The following is a 20,030-nucleotide window of genomic DNA, read 5'->3' as shown; positions in this document are numbered from 1 at the left end:
TTGTTTTGTCCATATTGGGGGGGTGGGGGGGGAATGAAGTGAAAGGTATGCACTGACTTGACTAATACGATGTGTGGTTACACAGGTGCAGTGAAAAGGTTGCAGTGACTGCTGTTACAACAATGTGCGGTTACACAGGTGCAGTGAACAGGTTGCAGTGACTGCTGGTAGAACAATGTGCTGTTACACAGGTGCAGTGAAAAGGTTGCAGTGACTGCTGGTACAAGAATGTGCGGTTACACAGGTGCAATGAACAGGTATGCAGTGACTGCTGGTAGAACAATGTGCAGTCACACAGGTTCAGTAAAAGGTATGCAGTTACTGCTGGTATATAATACAATGTGCAGTCAGTCACAGGTGCAGTTACAGGTATGCACGGACTGGTATTACACAATACAATGTGCAGCTGTCACACATACAGGTCCAGTGAAAATGAAGGCACTGACTGCTGGTATATAACAATGCGTGCTGTCACGCAGGTGCAGTGAACAGGAATGCAGTAACTGGTATCAATACAGTGTGCAGCTGTCACACGCACACAGGTGCAGTGAACATGAACAGGTATGCACGGTCGGACTGGTATTACATATGTGCAGCTTTCACACACAGAGGTGCAGTGAAAAGGTAGGCACCAAATGTGCTGGGCCTTGCACAGTATAGCAATAAGCAAGGGCCAGCTGCGACACGCAGGGCTGTATAATGCAGTGTCAGTGGCACAAAAAAACCCCATAAAGACTTCACAAGAGCATTAGCTCTGAAAAGAGCTCTTTTTGTGGTGCTTTTCAACAACAAATATCAGCTAGGAGCACGCTACAAGAGCCTAGCTAAGCTTTCCCTATCTCTGCAGCAGGTTCCTCTCCCTTCTCTCACTACTGCAGCAACACCGAGTAAGAAAATGGCCGACGCAGCTGCCTTATATGGGAGGGAGGGGGGGGGCTCCAGGAGGGAGTGCAGCCTGATTGGCTGTCATATCTCTGCTGACTGTAATGTAGAGGGTAAAAGTTTAGCCCAATGATGTAGTCTAGCGGCGGGTCGCCATAAAGTTCGCGTTTCGACGCGAACGCGAACCACCGATGTTCGCGCAAATAAGTTTGCGGCCAAACCGTTCGGGACAACTCTACCCGGTAGTCAGAACTGCAGGCTGGGTCTCGTCATAACGCCACCGCCGGAACGCAACGAACCTTACACACACACAATAATCAACTTATCTCTCAGCCAGAGAGCCTCTGTCCTTTCAAAGGTTGTTTTTGTTATACTGCCTCTGCTCCCTCTGAGTCTGTCACTGGTCGATTTCAGCCATTGATCGATCGATCTATTCTATTCAATCAAGCAGAAATAGATTCTTTAAAATCTATCGATTGATCGATTTGTGGCCGATTTTGATTGGATTTGATCTGACAGGATGGAAAATCTAGGTCGATCTGCTGCTGGCAGCAAATCCATGGCCCATAGAGTTACATTAGATCTAATGGTCCAATATTGCATTTAGATATATTTCCAATAGATTTTACTCTGAAATCTATTGGAAATCTGTTCTTTGTGTGTGGCACACATCAGATAGATTCCTGTCAGATTCGACTTGACAAGCATCTGCCAGATATTTATCTGATGGTCGAATCTGCTGCAAACCTATAAGTGTATGGTCACCTTAAAGGAATACTGTAGGGGGGGTCGGGGAAAATGAGTTGAACTTACCCGGGGCTTCTAATGGTCCCCCGCAGACATCCTGTGCCCCCGCAGCCACTCACCGATGCTCCGGCCCTGCCTCCACTTCACTTCTGGAATTTCCGACTTTAAAGTCTGAAAACCACTACGCCTGCGTTGCCGTGTCCTCGATCCCGCTGATGTCAGCAGGAGCGTACTGCGCAGGCCCAGTATGGTCTGTGCCTGCGCAGTACGCTTCTGGTGAAGTCAGCGGGAGTAAGGATACGGCAAAGCAGGCGCAGTGGTTTTCAGACTTTAAAGTCGGAAATTCCAGAAGTGAACCGGAGGCGGGGCCGGAGCATCAGTGAGTGGCTGCGCGGGCACAGGATGTCTGCGGGGGACCATTAGAAGCCCCGGGTAAGTTCAACTCAATTTCCCCGACCCCCCTACAGTATTCCTTTAAGGAAGTCTTTTTACATTTCAAAGGGGGCACAACTGTGTGCCATCATGTCAGATTCAGAGGCTTAGCTAGGCTTTCCAGTGCCTTGGGACAAAGACAGTTTTTGCATGCCCTCTGGACAAATTGGGCATGGCCATGCATCAGAATGTGGGTGTGGTCATGAGTGGAGTAAAATTCTGCTTAGATAGCCCGATGTGCCCCCCCTTCCCCCGTTTGGATAGCCAGCCAAATGTGTCCCTCTTTAGATAGCCAGATGTACCCCCTATAGTTAGCTAGATGTGCCCCACTTGTTTTGCTGCTGTTCACACTGCTGCACTCCTCTGCAGAGGGAGGGAGAGAAGCAGGGGCACTTCGGGCAGCCAGTTAGCTGCCTCTCTCTCACTGGGAGGTGCAGTGGCCATGCTCTGCGCCCCCTTACAGCGCTGCGCCCTGGGACATGTGTACCCCCTTGCTCACCCATAGATACGCCTTTGGTCAGATTGAGCCCAAACTTCTCTTTGTACGGTTCTGAACCAGTTCTGTATAATGTCTGAAGAAGAAACAGTTAATCATTAAAGGTATCACCGAAATCAATGTTTCTTGGTTCGATGTCTGCATTTATGCTCCTCGACTAACAACGGACCACACTTCACTTGCCAAAGCATTACCGCATGAGAGAATCCTGAAAACAGCTGACTTTACCAAGCACTTAGGAAACTGTCAGTTCATAAAGGTTGTTACCGCATGGAAAGCTAAAATTACTGAGCGGTAAAGTAAAGTACTGACTTGTTCGGTAAATACCTCAACTCCTCAGTAAATGTCAATTCATAAAGACTACAACATGCAGTAAAGACCAGAAACATGTGTCGTGATTACCGGCAGTGCTGGTCTGTGGTAAACAGTGCAGAGACTGTGCGGGATCCATGACTTACAGAAGCAGAGAGGGATTACCTATGGCTGACAGGAGCAGAGAGCCAACAGAAACAGCCCATCTCCTGCAAGTCCCTGTGATAAGAACCAAAGCCTTCTTGGGAGGAACAAGCTTCTCTTCCCCCCGGCAACAGGTGAGAGAGAACGGACAAAAAGAGTAGCCCTTCAGATGTTTAACCCTTTAGATTCCTGTTTAAAGATGCAGAGGAGCTAGTGGGGAAATCACTTAAGCATGGCATGTTTAATGTTTCTTGCAGTTCATTTAACCTCCCTAGTGTTCTGGATGAGCTAGGCTCATCCAAAGACGCCGGAGGTCACTGCTCAGGCCCCGCTGGGCCGATTTGAATAATTTTTTTTAAAACACGCAGCAAGCACTTTGCTTGCTGCGTGCCTCACCCGATCGCCGCCGCCGATCCGCCGCTACCCGCCGCAATGCAGGGCCCCCCCAGGTGAGACCCTGTGCGCTGCCTGGCCAATCATTGCCAGGCAGAGCTGAGGGGTGGATCGGGTCTCCCTGTGACGTCATGACGTCGCCGACGTCACGACGTGCATTGTCATGGCGACGGGGGAAGCCCTCCTGGAAATCCCGTTCAGAACGGGATTTCCGGATGGGTGATTGCGCCGGTGGGGATCGGAGGGGTGGGAGGGACGCCGCAGTGAGGGGGGAATCATGTGCAAAAAACGTGGCCGCGGGAATCAGAACGCCAGGGAGGTTAAGCTGTGACAATAAAGTAAAATGTTAAAGACTAATGGACAGACTCAGAGGGAGCAGAGGCAGTATAACAAACATGTACATTCCAAAGGGATGTTGGGGATGCCTCTTACTATTGTAATGCTCTCACTGCACAGAACAGCATGTAACAACACAGAGACAGCTCCACAGTCTTCTGCAGTTACCGAACAGGTTTTTGTCAATTGAAGCTGGTACATTATCAAACCTCTACTGCACCTGTGAAATGTTTTATGAATTAGCACACAAAAGTCTATAATAACAAATACGGTATTTAAAAAAACAGATTTTTTTTTTTTAAATCGCACAGCCCTTTATGAATCGAGGCCATAGTTAACAAGTGTAAGCAATACAAGTATAGCCACATGAACACCTGATCTGGAGAATGGACTCCTGTATTGGAGGGAGTCAAGGTTAGCAGCCAGTTGAGGGTCATCCACAGTGCTGGGCCCCCTTGCAATTCCAGGGATGTTTCCGCCATAGTTATGCCCCCAGTTTTGCAAATTACACAAATTCCTGCTTTGCAGGAGCACTAGTCTGTTACACAGATCAGCAAAATCAATGCTGGTCCTTAATTGGGGGGGGGGGGGGGGGGTCATCAAGTGGTTAAAGGCCAGCTTTAGCATGTAGTGTGGTTGGTGGTCTAGAGGGTAGGACAGATACCTACTACACACTGATACCTGGGTTCAAATCCTGGCAAAGGTATGTAAGCTTAGCTTTTAAAAAAGTACAAATCCTTAATCATGCTACTTTTTCTATTGAATTGATGATAATGGTACATGCTAGGCCAGCTTTAGCATGTAGTGTGGTTGATGGTCTAGTGGGTAAGACAGATACCTACTACACACTCAAGCCTGGGTTCAAATCCCAGCTATGGTATGTAAGCTGTTTTGAAAAACTGCAATTCTCTAGAGAGAGAGAGAGAGAGAGAGAGAGAGAGAGAGAGAGAGAGAGAGAGAGAGAGAGAGAGAGAGAGAGAAAATTTCCGCGGAATTCCGTGGAACAGCTCCAGAATTTAGGATCTGCGGAATTACCGTTGAACGGAAAATTGCAATTCCGAGCATCCCTAGAAAAAAATAAAAAGTGGTTTATGCATAAACTATTAAACATCCTTCTAAAATAGTGTAAAAAGTTCTTTTTTTAAATTAATGGCTTCAGCAATACAACATTAATTGTAAATAATGACAGCTGGGAGGCTAATCCATTTGTTAGGGGTGGTGTTTTTTTTACTTTCTTTTCACAAACATAGCTCCTGCCTAAGTAGTTTTCAGTGGTAAAACCCACTTCTAGCAGGAATCGCTGTTATAGCCCTAACCTCTTAGCTCCACTGAGCTGCTAAATATGTGTTTACATTGTTGCTAGGAAACCAGAGGCAGTGCAGAGACTCGTTTGTGAAAAAGAGTCATAAGGTGCTGGGAGAATGAGTCAGTCCCATCTACACCATATGATTCTTTGTCAGATTCGATTCAATTTAATTTGATTCATTGATTTGATGTGATTCAATCTGACATGTCCGATTCATGATTTAATTCAATTTAAATCGAATTGAATCGAATCATGAATTGGACATGTCAGATTGACTCAAATCAATGAATAAAATCAAATTGAATCGACAAAGAATCATATGGTGTAGATGGGACTGATTCATTCTCCCAGCACCTTATGACTCTTTTTCACAAAGGAGTCTCTGCATGGCCTCTGGTTTCCTAGCAACAATGTAAACACATAATGAGGAGCTCATCAGAGCTCAGCTGTTAGGGCTATAATGGCTATTCCTGCTAGAAGTGGGTTATACCACTGAAAACTACCTAGGCAGGAGTTATGTTTGTGAAAAGAAAGTAAAAAAAAACACCCCTAACAAATGGATTAGCCTCCAAGTCCTTCATACGTCCAGGGGCGCCTTTACCGGCTGGCACTACAAGCGGGTGCCTGAAGCGGCATGAAGAAAGGGGGGCGCGCTGCTGCGGGGGGTTAGACTGCGTGCGTGCGGCTGATCGCCGCTATTAAAATCACCTGCAGCTGCGCTTGTCGGCGAACGTGGTTTATTTACACCACGTGGTGCTCTGCCTCTTCTATGCACGCCCCCCCCCCCCCCCCGCCCAGCCAATAGACTTGGTGGAAAGTCCCGCCCACTCCACCTCCTCCAAATCGCCTTGCCGGCCGGCCGGGCTTGCCCGCCCACCGCCCCTCTCCCTAGCAGCAGCCGCAGTTTGTTTTCTGCGTGGTGCGGCGCTGCCTCTAACTCCGCCCCCCGCCTGAAGGCAGCGTGTAGTGATGGGAATTCCGGCTCTTCCGACCCATCACTAGCAGCGTGACTCTACTGGCTGGCGCGACGGCGCCACATGCCTGAGGCTGGGGACAGGGAGATTGCACTATTGTGTGTCGTCTGTGACCCCTGCTGAGCCCCCCCTTGGCCGGCCTTGCATGTGTTCCGCGCTCTATCCCCCTCCCCTCCCCCCCCAAACAAGTGGCTGCATTAGGAGTGCAGTGCTGCTGAGGCAAGTAAGGTAAGCCCATACTAGGCTAAAGTTGTGAACATTGCGGGCCCCCCACCCGGATAGCTACCCACCCACCCACCCGGCTACCTACCTACCTACCTACCCACCCGGCTACCTAACCACCCACCTGGCTACCTACCCACCCGGCTACCTACCCACCCACCAGGCTACCTACCTACCCACCCACCAGGCTACCTACCTACCTACCCACCCGGCTACCTACCTAACCACCCACCCACCCAGCTACCTACCTAACCTAACCACCCACCCACCCGGCTACCTACCTATCGGGCTAGTTACCTACCCACCCACCAGGCTACCTACCCACCCGGCTACCCAGCCACCCACCAGGCTACCTACCCACCCGGCTAAACCCACCCACCAGGCTGCCTACCGACCCACCCACCAGGCTACCTACCGGGCTAGTTACCAACCCACCCACCCACCAGGCTACCTAACCACCCACCCACCAGGCTACCTACCCACCCACCCACCAGGCTACCTACCCACCTGGCTACCTACCCACCAGGCTACCCACCCACCCACCAGGCTACCTACCCACCCACCCACCCACCAGGCTACCTACCCACCCACTAGGCTACCCACCCACCCGGCTACCTACCCACCCAGCTACCCAGCCACCCACCCGGCTACCTACCCACCCGGCTAAGGGCTACCTACCTACCCACCAGGCTACCTATCCACCCAACCACCCATGGGAGCTGCGCGCCGGATGGAGGCTGGGACAGGAGGTCTGCTGCTGCAGGTGAGTAAATGTTTTTTTTTTATTTACATTAGCAGGTGTATGTTCTGGGCAGGTCTGCCACATGATTGCATGTATTTTCTGGGCAAATCTGCTACATGATTGCATGTATTTTCTGGGCAAATCTGCCGATATGATTGCATGAATTTTCTGGGCATATCTGCCGACATGATTGCACGTATTTTCTGGGCAAATCTGCCGATATGATTGCATGAATTTTCTGGGCATATCTGCCGACATGATTGCACGTATTTTCTGGGCATATCTGCCGACATGATTGCACGTATTTTCTGGGCATATCTGCCGACATGATTGCACGTATTTTCTGGGCATATCTGCCGACACGATTGCACGTATTTTCTGGGCATATCTGCCGACATGATTGAATGTATTTTCTGGGCATATCTGCCGACATTATGTGTATTTTCTTGAGAAAACCTGCACAATTATGTGAATTTACTGGGGAAAGGGTCACCAAAACTTGGGCCCACTGTCTTTGCGTTGCATTTTTCAAGGGAACCTGAGGTGAAAATAATATTGAGGCTGCCATATTTCTCTCCTTTTAAGTAATACCAGTTGCCTGGCTGCCGTGCTGGTCCTCTGCCTCTTATTCTTTCAACCATAGACCCTGTACAAGCATGCAGCAGGTCAGGGGTTTCTGACAATATTGTCAGAACTGAGAAGATTAGCTGCATGCTTGTTGCTGGTGTAATTCAGTTTATTACTGCAGCCAAATAGATCAGCAGGACCGCCAGGCAACTAGTATTGTTTAAAAGGAAATAAATATGGCAGCCTCCATATCACTCTCACCCCGGGTTCACTTTAAATTACAGTTAGCTCCGCCCTCATCCGGTCATTGCCATGCCCATTTTTTGCTGCGGTGCTACGCGCTGCAGGTTCTGTCCACACCCATTTTTTGCCACAGCGCGCTTTGCGCGCTGCAGGTCACAAGGGCCCACAATTGCAATTTTGCACAGGGGCCCACTGCTGGCTGTGTCCGCCACTGAATAGTGCTACCCAGTATGCCTCTATTCTGCTCATATCTATCTGCTCATGCATGTCATCAATTCTCACCCTCTACCACCCTTCCTCCCTCCATTCTACTTCTCTTATCTTGTCTCACTTACACTACAAACACACTGTGCTTATTTCCAGAATGGGTTATGAATTGCTAAACTATTATACCATCTGACTATGTCAAACCTTTAATGTCATGATGTACCCACTCCAGTACTATCCTAACAGGCGGTAACATATCTCATAATGTTTGTGAAAAAGTATGCTGGAATCAGGGGCACCTGATCCACAAGGCCATACAGGCGGTCACTTGGAGCGATGTGCGGGGGGCTGGGCCACCCCCCAGCCGGTAAACTGGCTTGTGCCGTCTGATAGACGCAGCACCAGTTCACCAGCCGCAGCCCGCAGCTCACCTTCAGCCTGTGGAGTCTTTGGCAGGCAGAACAGGGCAGGCAGCCGCATCACATTTATTTTCATGAGGAGGCACCACAGGGGCGGTGGGGAGCATGTCGGGGTGCCACGGGAAGAGGGGTGGGGGGCACCACAGGTTTTCTCGCCTGGAGTGACAAGATGGCTAGAGGCGCCCCTGCATACGTCACTATTTACAATACATGTTGTATTGATCAAACCATTCATTTTTTTAAAAAAAACTTTTTTACACCATTTTAAAAGGATGTTTAATAGTTTATGCATAAACCACTTTTTATTTGTTTCCTCATTCGCAGAAGAACCCCTTTAAGAGAGAGCATAGGATGTGTCCCACGATGCATCACTGCTGAATATGCAAATCACCCCCTTTGCTTCCCTGTAGGCTTACATTATGGTCAGGAGCTTTTATAGTCCGAAAAATACAGTGTATTCCTCAGTATCCAAATGAGCATCCCGAGGCATCATTCTGATTCAAAACTTCTTGCTAATAAAGAGTATCATCCTTTCGCAGCGGGTCGGAGCTTGATTTACTAAAGGGTTTATGTATAAAGCAGAGATAGGCAGTTTAATGGCCATTATGGTGCATTGCTCTGCTGTGCATATAAAGTATAATTTACTAATGGAACTTCCCTCAACAAGCATGCAGCTCTTTCATAGAACATATTGTACATCTTAGGTAATATGTCTTTCTTGGCCCTGCAATGATGATATTGATGTCTGGTTTACAGGTCAATAAGTAAAGAATTCCCCAAAGTTAAACTTTATACCTGCGTGTATGAAATAGTGGAGATGTTTTCTGTGGGGTTCACACTGCGCACCTACACAGAGGTAAGTTGTCATTTTTCTTGAAGAACAGAGAGGTCTGTGGGTGGGGATTGGTCTACCAGTCATGGTTTCTTTGCAGTGTATTCGGGAATGGTTGGTGGGTGAGGTTTTATTCACACTTCCTCCTGTGGTTGCCTTTGGAGGGAATGAAATCCAAAGGGGAATGTGTTTGTCCAGCTAGACTGGGCCACCAGGAACACTGGAGAATTCCCGGTAGGCCTAGCCTCTTGTACTTTAAATGGTCCCTCCCAGGCCCTGCACCAAGCAGCAGGAGGGTGTATCGCAGGAAGGGGGGCTTGGGCACACAGTGGCAGGGAGGTTGCCCAACTCTCCCCTCCCTCACCTATGGCCCCCCTTTCTGCACTCCCCCCTCCAGGAGTGCTGGAAACTTTGCAGGTGGGCCCTTAGCATCCCAGTCCATCCCTGGCTAGACCCCATAGGATGAGGGTGATGTGAGGGGTGGTCAGGTACTCGAGGAATGACCCTAGGATTTCAATCCCAACTTTCAAGTGTAGCACACCCTTTTATGGTACAGAATATCTCATTTGTAAGGTAAACAGTTAAAATGTTGGGAAACACATTTTTCTGGGGATAGGGCTTTAGAATGTAGTACCTTTCAGAATGGGATGCATTTTGCAAATCAGACACGGGCCGCCATATCTCTGACACATCTGGGTATCTAAGTTTGCAGATGGTATTTTTAGACCCCACCACCCAGGGTTTAAATTCCGGCTCAAGCCAGTACAGAAAAGCATAAGGAGTTTTCGGGCAAGGTTTCATAATTGTCCTGGACACCGGTGCAGCATGCCGTAAGTGGCTGCAGCTCTAAAGCACTTTAAGTCCGCCAGGGGAAAAGCACAATATAAGTGTTATGTGTCTTGTCCAGGGACGCCTTCAGGCCAGTAGAACCCATGCTCCTGTATGGGGCCGGAAAAGAGACTGGGGCCCAACCAAGGCAGGCTTTAAATAAGTTATACAAGCCTCTGCTCTAGCAGAATGGAGGCTTGTACTTCAGGAAGCAGTCATGATGCATCGCTCCGACTCTGCCCCCTCCCTTTCTCCGGGAGATTATAAATCTCTGCACTGGCTGCTGCTTAGTAAGGGGGCTTTTAGGACCATTGTAGTCCCTTACACACTCCAATGAGTTCTGGGTCACCATGAGCTTGCTGGTTAGTCTGTGCCTCTCGGATTCACAAGCCCTACTCCATAGAGCCAAATTAATCCATGCCATGCACTGATGAGGATCAAACAGTCCGAAACAGTCTGTATGCATGTTGGATTATTATGGCTCTGTACAAATTAACAAGCTGACACATCATTGCAATCCAGCGGTTCTGGAGGTGTGTTTAGCTTCTAAGGGTACAATGGTTAATTTGCATATATTCAGCAGTGTTGCTCTGGGAGACATCTCAAGCTCACTCCAACCTGAATTATCGCAAATTCTTTCCGTTTTAGGAAAGCAAACTTTTGTTTTTCTTAACATCTTAGTAAGGGGGCTTTTAGGACCATTGTAGTCCCTTACACACTCCAATGAGTTCTGGGTCACCATGAGCTTGCTGGTTAGTCTGTGCCTCTCGGATTCACAAGCCCTACTCCATAGAGCCAAATTAATCCATGCCATGCACTGATGAGGATCAAACAGTCCGAAACAGTCTGTATGCATGTTGGATTATTATGGCTCTGTACAAATTAACAAGATGACACATCATTGCAATCCAGCGGTTCTGGAGGTGTGTTTAGCTTCTAAGGGTACAATGGTTAATTTGCATATATTCAGCAGTGTTGCTCTGGGAGACATCTCAAGCTCACTCCAACCTGAATTATCGCAAATTCTTTCCGTTTTAGGAAAGCAAACTTTTGTTTTTCTTAACATCTTAGTAAGGGGGCTTTTACACACTCCAATGAGTTCTGGGTCACCATGAGCTTGCTGGTTAGTCTGTGCCTGGCTGCTGTTACACAGCACTGCATGGCCCAGGCACACACAGTCTTGTGTTCGGCTGTGCTCTGCAGAAATGGTTTCTTTTCTTTTCTGAAAATCCTTCGGCAGGACCGTTTATGGCCTTTTTCTCACCCCAGGCAAGAAAACCTGTGGTGCCCATCCCGCCCGCACCACAATATTAAAGTTCAGCTGTTGATATACAGTACTTTCAAGGTACTTTTTATTTCATTTGGGCCCACCAAATGCACTTTTTGCCATTTCTAAATGACCTGGTACCAAACAGGATAAAATTTGCAATTATGTTTATTATATTTTATCTTAATTACATTTTAATTTAAAACACATCCCATATATAAACCATGTGCCATATGAAACATACTGCCTCCATGTCCATGAAATAAAAACAGATAACATGTTCACTACAAAAAAATGATGTCCCCCACAGACAGGATGCACATATCAATTACACATGGCATGTCCCCCACATATCAAATGCACATGATATCATGTCCCCAACAGCTCAAATGAGGATGTCATGACCCCCCCCAAGCTCAAATGCAGATACCATATCCCCCGCAGCTCAAATGCACATGACATGCTCCCAACAGTTCAAATACAGATATCATGTCCCCCACAGGTTAAATCTAGATACTGTATCATGCTCCTATAGATTAAATTTACATGATACGTCCTCATACATCAGATCCATACAAATGTCTCCACAGATTATGGCAAATGCAGATATAATACCCATGCAGATCAAATGCAGATATCATGCCTCCGCAGATCAAATGCACATATCATGCCCCCCTTCCCCCCAGATCAAGTGCAGATATCATGCCCCCACAGATCAAATGCAGATATCATGCCCCCACAGATCAAATGCACACATCATGCCCCCCTCCCCCCCCCCCAGATCAAATGCAGATATCATGCCTCCACAGATCAAATGCACATATCATGCCCCCACATATCAAAAGCAGATATCATGTCCCCACAGATCAAATGCAGATATCATGCCCCCATAGATTAAATGCAGATATCATGCCTCCACAGATCAAATGCACATATCATGCCCCCCTTCCCCCCAGATCAAGTGCAGATATCATGCCCCCACAGATCAAATGCAGATATCATGCCCCCACAGATCAAATGCACACATCATGCCCCCCTCCCCCCCCCAGATCAAATGCAGATATCATGTCCCCACAGATCAAATGCACATATCATGCCTCCCTCCCCCCCCCTGATAGAGTGCAGATATCATGCCCCCACAGATCAAATGCAGATATCATGCCCCCACAGATCAAATGCAGCTATCATGCCCCCACAGATCAAATGCAGCTATCATGCCCCCACAGATCAAATACAGATATCATGTCCCCACAGATCAAATGCAGATATCATGTCCCCACATATTAAAAGCAGATATCATGTCCCCACAGATCAAATGCAGATATCATGCCCCCATAGATCAAATGCAGATATCATGCCTCCACAGATCAAATGCACATATCATGCCCCCCTTCCCCCCAGATCAAGTGCAGATATCATGCCCCCACAGATCAAATGCAGATATCATGCCCCCCTTCCCCGACAGATCAAGTGCAGATATCATGCCCCCACAGATAAAATGCAGATACCATGCCCCCACAGATAAAATGCAGATATCATGTCCCCACAGATCAAATGCAGATATCATGCCCCCGCAGACCAAATGCCTATATCATGCCCCCGCAGATCAAATGCTGATATCATGCCCCCAATAGATCAAATGCAGATATCAGGCCCCCACAGATCAAATGCATATATCATGTCCCCACAGATTCCAGTAGATGCAGATATCATGTCCCCACAGATTACGGTAGATGCAGATATCATGCCCCCACAGTTCAAATGCAGATATAATACCCATACAGATCAAATGCAGATATCATGCCCCCAAAGATCAAATGCAGATATCATGTCCCCACAGATCAAATGCAGATATCATGCCCCCACAGATTAAATGTAGATGACACACCCCCATAGATAAGATCCAAACATTATGCCTACACATATCAAATGCAGATGATATGCCCCCACAGATCAAATGCAGATATCATGTTCCACATATGAAGCAAGGCATTTGTCTTTGAAATTGCAAGTGCACTCTTTAGTTCTGAATTTATTTGCACAAACAGGAAGTATGCACAAATAAGTGGCAATGTGCCAGAATAGATGTGTTGTGGACCATTTATACTTACCTGGGGCTTGCTCCAGCCCTATGAAGGCCCAGACCATCCTCACCATCCTCCTGGGCTTCTCCATTGTCCCGTGGTCAGCATATACAATTTTGGCAAAATGTCAAAACCTGACCATGGGGCAAAGAAGAAGGATGGTGAGGGAGCCTGCATGGGGCTGGAGGAAACCCCAGGTAAGTATTAATGGGGAGCTACTGTTCTTCTCAGGTGCACTTTAAAGTATTAAGGCCCCACAGTATTGTCATTGGCAAAGAGGTGAGGCATTGAACTTTGCCAATATAGCCCAATATAGCCCCTTCTAGTGATGAGCACAAATTTTGCATAGTAAGAATTTTGCATTGTAATTGTAAATTACGATGCAAAATTGCGATGTGAAATTTTGTGGAAATTTGTACTAAAATTTTGCATGTAAACATAACCCATCCATTATTTTGCCTAATTTCACGCAATTTCAACTTTGGCAGTTAATAGCAAAGCCCCCGTACATGCTACCATCACCAAAATCGCAAAGGGGAAAACTGGGAACAAGTCAAATCATTTTTCAAAAAGACCTTGAAGTTTTTGAGAAAATTGATTTAAAAACGCAAAGGAAACGTGGTTTTTAAACTGTCACTTTTCCGAGTTTAAAAGCCATTTTTCCTTGTACTTTTAAAATCTATTCTCCTTAAAGAGACTCTGTAACATTAAAAAGATCCCCTGGGGGATACTCACCTCGGGTGGGGGAAGCCTCCGGATCCTAATGAGGCTTCCCACGCCGTCCTCTGTCCCACGGGGTCTCGCCGCAGCCCTCCGAACAGCCGGCGACTGTGACGACTGTCAGTTCAATATTTACCTTTGCTGGCTCCAGCGGGGGCGCTGTGGCGACTTTCGGCACGGAAATAGACGGAAATACCCGATCTCCGTCGGGTCCGCTCTACTGCGCAGGTGCCGGAAACTTGCGCCTGCGCAGTAGAGCAGACCCGACGGCGATCGGGTATTTCCGCCTACTTCGGCGCCGACAGCCGTCAGAGCGCCTGCGCAGGAGCCAGGAAGGTAAATATTACGTCACCGCTGCACGGAGGGCTGCAGCGAGACCCCTGACGGATGGAGGACGGCGTGGGAAGCCTCATTAGGATCCGGAGGCTTCCCCCACCCGAGGTGAGTACCCCCAGGGGCCGTTTTGTCGTTACAGTTCCTCTTTAAGGGCTGGAACCCACTAGAGCGATTTTCTGAGCGTTTAGGGAGCTATTCAAAGCGTTAGCGATTTCCCTTAAAGAGACACTGAAGCGAAAAAAAAAATATGATATAATGAATTGGTTGTGTACTATGAATAATTACTAGACGATTAGCAGCAAAGAAAATATTCTCATATTTTTATTTTCAGGTATATAGTGTGTTTTCTAACATTGCATCATTCTCTAATACGTGCAGATTACACAACACTCAGCATTCAAAATGATTCTTTCAGAGCAGTTTGTGAACTAATGACCTCTCCTCTGGCAGAGAAAAATAAAACTGTTCACTTACAGTTGAGATAATAAGTCAGAAGACAGCCCTCTCCACGACTTTGAAAGTCGTAGAGATTAATGGCTTTTTTGCATAGAGATAACAAATGGAGTTTCTCAACTCTTCCTGTACTGGAAACAATTACACTGAAGTATCTGATCTTAATGTTTTATTTCTTAGCTGTGCTACATATACAAATCATAATATAATAAAAAAAATTTCACTTCAGTGTCTCTTTAACGCTCAGCTAATGTTAATGGGTGGGCCAAATTCCACTGGATCGATTGCGATTACCAAATCACAAAACTCAGAACATGCAGCATTTTTGAGTGTCAGCGATTAGCGTTAGTGTTTCTGCAATGTCAAGTATATAAATGCTGGCGTAATCGCTCGTCAAAACCTACACAGAGTGATTTTGCTAGCGTTTTTACAATACTGCACACTGTAAAAAAAATGTACATTAATTGAAAGGACCAGAATCAGAATTAAAAAAGCTAACTGTTAATCGCTACACAATCGCTTGCAAAACGCTTGCACTTTTTTAAATCGCTACCCAAATCACTAGAAAACGCCCATGTAATTGCTTACAAAATGCTTATACAAAACGCTAGCGATTATGATTAGCGATTTGTACTGGGTTCCAGGGCAGGCCTAACTAATGTAGCAGTTTTGGTGTCAATAGCATGTATGGGGACTTTGCTAAAGTCAGCACAAAATTATGTGAAAATGATGCGAAATTAAGAATGCGTATATGAAATCACTTGAATTCACAAATTGTAATCACGCAATTGCAAAAAAAGTATGCAAAATTTCTCGTAATTAGTTGATTAGTAGCATCACTAGCCCCTTCATTGTGTACTCAGGTCCTAATACTAAAAGGTTTGCTAAGATTTGTACTGATAAATGATTTGATTCACTATAACAAATAGCGTGCCTTATCAGAGTTAACATGCCTTAGAGTTAGCGTGCCTTATCAAAGTTAGGCCTATTGGCCCAATAGGCTGCCTGTCAACTTTCCTGTCAAGTGACAGGCAGCCTATTGGGCCAATCGAAGCGCGGGGATAATGTCCTTTAAAGTGAATGGACCCACAGGGGCTCAGGGCAGGACGAGTGGAGCTCTCGTCATTGCCAATTAGCAGGCATAGGTTCGTAACGCTCGCTATGCTACTCTGATAAGGCACGCTGACTCTGATAAGGCACGCTAACTTTGACAAGGCACGCTAACTCTGATAAGGCATGTTATTTGTTATAGTGAATCAACCCCAATGTACTGTGAAATAATGGCCACCTTTAGGCCTCATTCACACTATATGCTGTGCTGTGTGCATTTTGGCAGCACGTATAGTGTGTGATCAACGAGAACATCAGCAGTGCATAGACAACACTTCTGACATTTAGACTCTGCAAGCTGCGCAGCAGTGTGATGTGCTATCGCACTGCTGCACGCATTTTTGCAAAGCGCACTGCTGATCCCAATTATTGTAATGAATGGGATCAGCAGCGCTACACACGCTTGCGAGGCTTGCAATCGGGTGTGCTTGTGTCCCAAACGCACGCCCATACATGTTGCCTAATGTCAGAGCCGGATTAAGGCTAAATGGGGCCCTAAGCAAAGTAACTGATTTGCCCCCCCCTCCCCATCATGTCGTAATAGAATCAGAAGATGCAGCTGTACAGCAACATGCCACACACACCGGGGCAGCCGAGCTACTGGTTGCTATGGGCAACAGCCCGCTTTCCTCTGTGGGTGCACAATGCAGGGAATAGCAGCGGCAAAATGCAGAGTGAGAGATGAATGGCTGGGACATTTGCACTCAGGGGATGGGGCAACCCTGTGAAGAGGGCGCCAGATATCACAGCAGCAGCACTCTCCCCCTGCATCTCCAGCCTGGCAATAGCAGAAAGCTCTAGACACCGCCAAACCGGAAGCCGTTCCCCAGACAGACTTACATAACCACCCCCACCACCGAACAACCGATTTCCTCCCAAACTAGACAGCCACCATGCAGCCTCCATCCCAGTGAATACGATAGTCCAGCAGAGAAGGCAGCCGCATCGGGGGAGAATGACAGCACCAGATGACTCACTTTCACCTATTGCGATCCAAGCAATAGAGGTCCCATCATCCGGAGCCCATCTGTCTCCTCTAGAGTGCTGCCGCTCTGTTACTACTACTATTACTACTTCCTACTTCCTGTCTGATCTGAGAATTAGGAAGTTCAGAGTGAGCAGCTGCACTGTAGAAGAGACAGATGGGTTTCAGATGACGAGATCTCTATCGCTTGGATCATGGATAGGCGAGTGAGTGTTTGCCATCTGCTGCTATCATTCTTGCTGCAGCTGTGGTTCTCTGTGAGAAGGGAGGGAGGAGTGGGCAGCGGCAGAGCGCACAGTAGTAGGAGGGGGACCTAGGAGAAGAGCCTGGCTCTGAAGACAATCAGCAGCGCACGGCATCATTTGACAAGACAAGACAAGAAAAATAACATTTATATCACGCTTTTCTCCTGGCGGACTCAAAGCACCAGAGCTGCAGCCACTAGGACGCGCCCTATAGGCAGTAGCAGTGTTAGAGAGACTTGCCTAAGGTCTCCTACTGAATAGGTGCTGGCTTACTGAACAGGCAGAGCCGAGAGTCGAACCCTGGTCTCCTGTGTCAGAGGCAGAGCCCTTAAAGGGACTCCGAGCAGTACCTGTGGGTATGCCTTTAAGCATACCCACAACTAATTAATTACATCCTCACACCTACCAGCATGATGTTTGTAATTATATGCCCCTAGGTTCCTTATATTTCATTGCTTTGTGCTGAATCAAGCTGCCGACTTTGGAGAAAAGTCGTCCTGTGTAATACAATGTAACTATTGAAAGATGCATATCATTTTGAAGCTCTCTCTCTCCTCTTTCCAATGACGTTGCCGCCTTGAAAGATAAACTGCCACCCTCCGCCTTTTAGTTTGCTATTTTCGCAATCGAAATTGCAGTGGCCGCGATTTCGATCGCGAAAATAGCGACAACTAAAAGGCATAGGGTGGCGGTTTATATATTATTGGAAAGAGGAGAAAGAGAGCTTTAAAATGATATGCATTTTTCCATAGTTACTGCACTGCTCAGAGTCCCTTTAACCATTATACCATCCAGCCACCGCTGACAGGATGGCGAGGGCTGGTTTATGTACTGATGGGGCCCCTTTGACTCTGAATGGGGCCCCAAGCGACTGCTTTTGTTGCCTGGTCGGTAATCCGGTCCTGCCTAATGTGAACGAGGCCTTAGTAATATTTTGATCCTAAAGTCTGATTTAAAGGAGTTATCAAGTGCTATTTACCCGGGGCTTCGAACAGCCCCAAGCTCCCAGCATGTCCCTCGCCACAGCTCTGTTGTCAGCCGTTCGCCGCCGATGCCTCCTGGTCCCCGGCGATGACGTCAGGCCGACCTGGAGGTCAGCCTGTACTGCGCCTGCGCGAGCGGCGCTGTCAATCACTGCCACGTGGACCGGAGCGTACTGCGCAGCCGCAGAACTACTGCGCTTGCGCAGTACGCTCTGGTCCACATGGCAGTGATTGACAGCGCCGCTCATGCTGGTGCAGTACAGGCCAGGATCTGTTGAAAAGGGCTCCTGAGCTGCCTGTATGAAAAGGGCTCCTCCATAGACAATGTTATTTCTGCAAATATGGGCTACAAGTTGGTGAAAAGGGTTCCCGAGTTTTGATATAGGCTACAAGCGGGCGCCCTTTTGTAGCCCATATTTTTTTTTCGGCTACAGTAGGGCACCCCTTTGTAGCCCATATTTTTTATTCGGCTACAAGGTTTTCGGCTACAAAAGGGCACCCCTTTGTAGCCCATCTTTTAGGTTTAGGCATCCTAAGCGGGGGGGGGGGGTTCTTAGGGTTAGGCACCACCTGGGGGGGTCTTAGGGTTAGGCACCACCTGGGGGTCTTAGGATTAGGCACCACCTGGGGGGTCTTAGGTTTAGGCACCACCTGGGGGGTAAGGGTTAGGCACCATCAGGGGAGGGTTCTGTGTGAGAGTAGGGAGCAGTTAGGTCATAATAATCACTTTTTTTTTAGCTATATCTAGAGCCCTTTTATAGCCCAACAAATTTTGCCTATAACAGCATCCTTTTTATAAACTAAAACGAACGGTTTCCACTACACCAGGTGCCCTTTGTAGCCGAATTTGGCATATATGGGCTACACCAGGCACCCTTTGTAGCCGAAGTTGGCATATATGGGCTACACCAGGTGCCTTTTTGTAGCCGAATTTGGTATATATGGGCTACACCAGGAGCTCTTTTTTCCAGGAGCCCTTTTCAAATAGACGCGTACAGGCCGACCTCCAGGTCGGCCTGATGTCATCGCCGGGGACTGGGAGGCATCGGCGGCGAACGGCTGATGGCAGAGCTGCGGCGAGGGACATGCTGGGAGCTTGGGGCTGGACGAAGCCCCAGGTAAGTAGCACTTATTTTCTTTAAAAACGTCTGATAACTCCTTTAAGTCTGTAGTATTTATTTTGTGTTTTTATTCTTTTTATAGTATGGATTCATGATATCATTAACTTATGGTGGATACGTGTAGACAAACCCACAAAGACGTTTCTTCAGACTCCCTCAGCTCATACATGAAGCAATGTATTCATCTCTGGAAGTCACTCTGAGGGCAGCAATCCAATAAAGTAATACATCCAAAATTATTCTTCATCCAGCCTTGTGTGTTGTCTTTTCTTACAATAAAGTTTAATAGAAATCACTGTGATAGAATCTGATAGAAATCTACTACCCCAACATGTCCAACTGATCTCATTTTAAATCGATTTTGACCTAAAATATATTAAAAAGACAAAAACTACCGACTGTACAGGACCAAAAATTTTAGGAGTGGTGACCAATCATCAGGGTTGCTCAAATCCGATCCGGGAGATAGCCGGATAGTTGCACAAGCTTACCTGTCTGACATCTTCTTAGGTATGTCCCTCGGCGCCTCCCACGGTGCGCTCCACGCGGCGGTCACGTGAGTACAAACAGAGCCGGGACAAGGTCCTTCAGCACCCAAGGCTGAGACAGCAAAGTGCGCCCCTCCATTCCTGCCTCCCCAGCCG

At 47.5% G+C, this 20,030-nt stretch overlaps 1 protein-coding gene across 2 annotated transcripts in view; it reads left to right on the top strand.

Moving 5' to 3' along the window:
- The window catches only part of LOC137532114 (serpin A12-like), a 74,450-nt gene extending 54,825 nt beyond the window's left edge, over window positions 1-19,625 (top strand). For both annotated transcript variants that reach the window (XM_068252269.1, XM_068252271.1), the window contains exons 4-5: window positions 9,179-9,278; window positions 19,469-19,625. In XM_068252269.1, the coding sequence (XP_068108370.1) occupies window positions 9,179-9,278; window positions 19,469-19,510 (142 nt within the window). In that variant the 3' untranslated portion in view covers window positions 19,511-19,625. The remainder of the gene's footprint in view (window positions 1-9,178; window positions 9,279-19,468) is intronic.
- Window positions 19,626-20,030: the final 405 nt, after the last annotated feature.

The sequence above is a fragment of the Hyperolius riggenbachi genome, chromosome 9 (genome assembly GCF_040937935.1).
Source record: "Hyperolius riggenbachi isolate aHypRig1 chromosome 9, aHypRig1.pri, whole genome shotgun sequence".
NCBI lineage: Eukaryota > Metazoa > Chordata > Amphibia > Anura > Hyperoliidae > Hyperolius > Hyperolius riggenbachi.
Note: the sequence above shows the minus strand (reverse complement) of the source record. Positions and strands in the feature narration are given on the sequence as shown.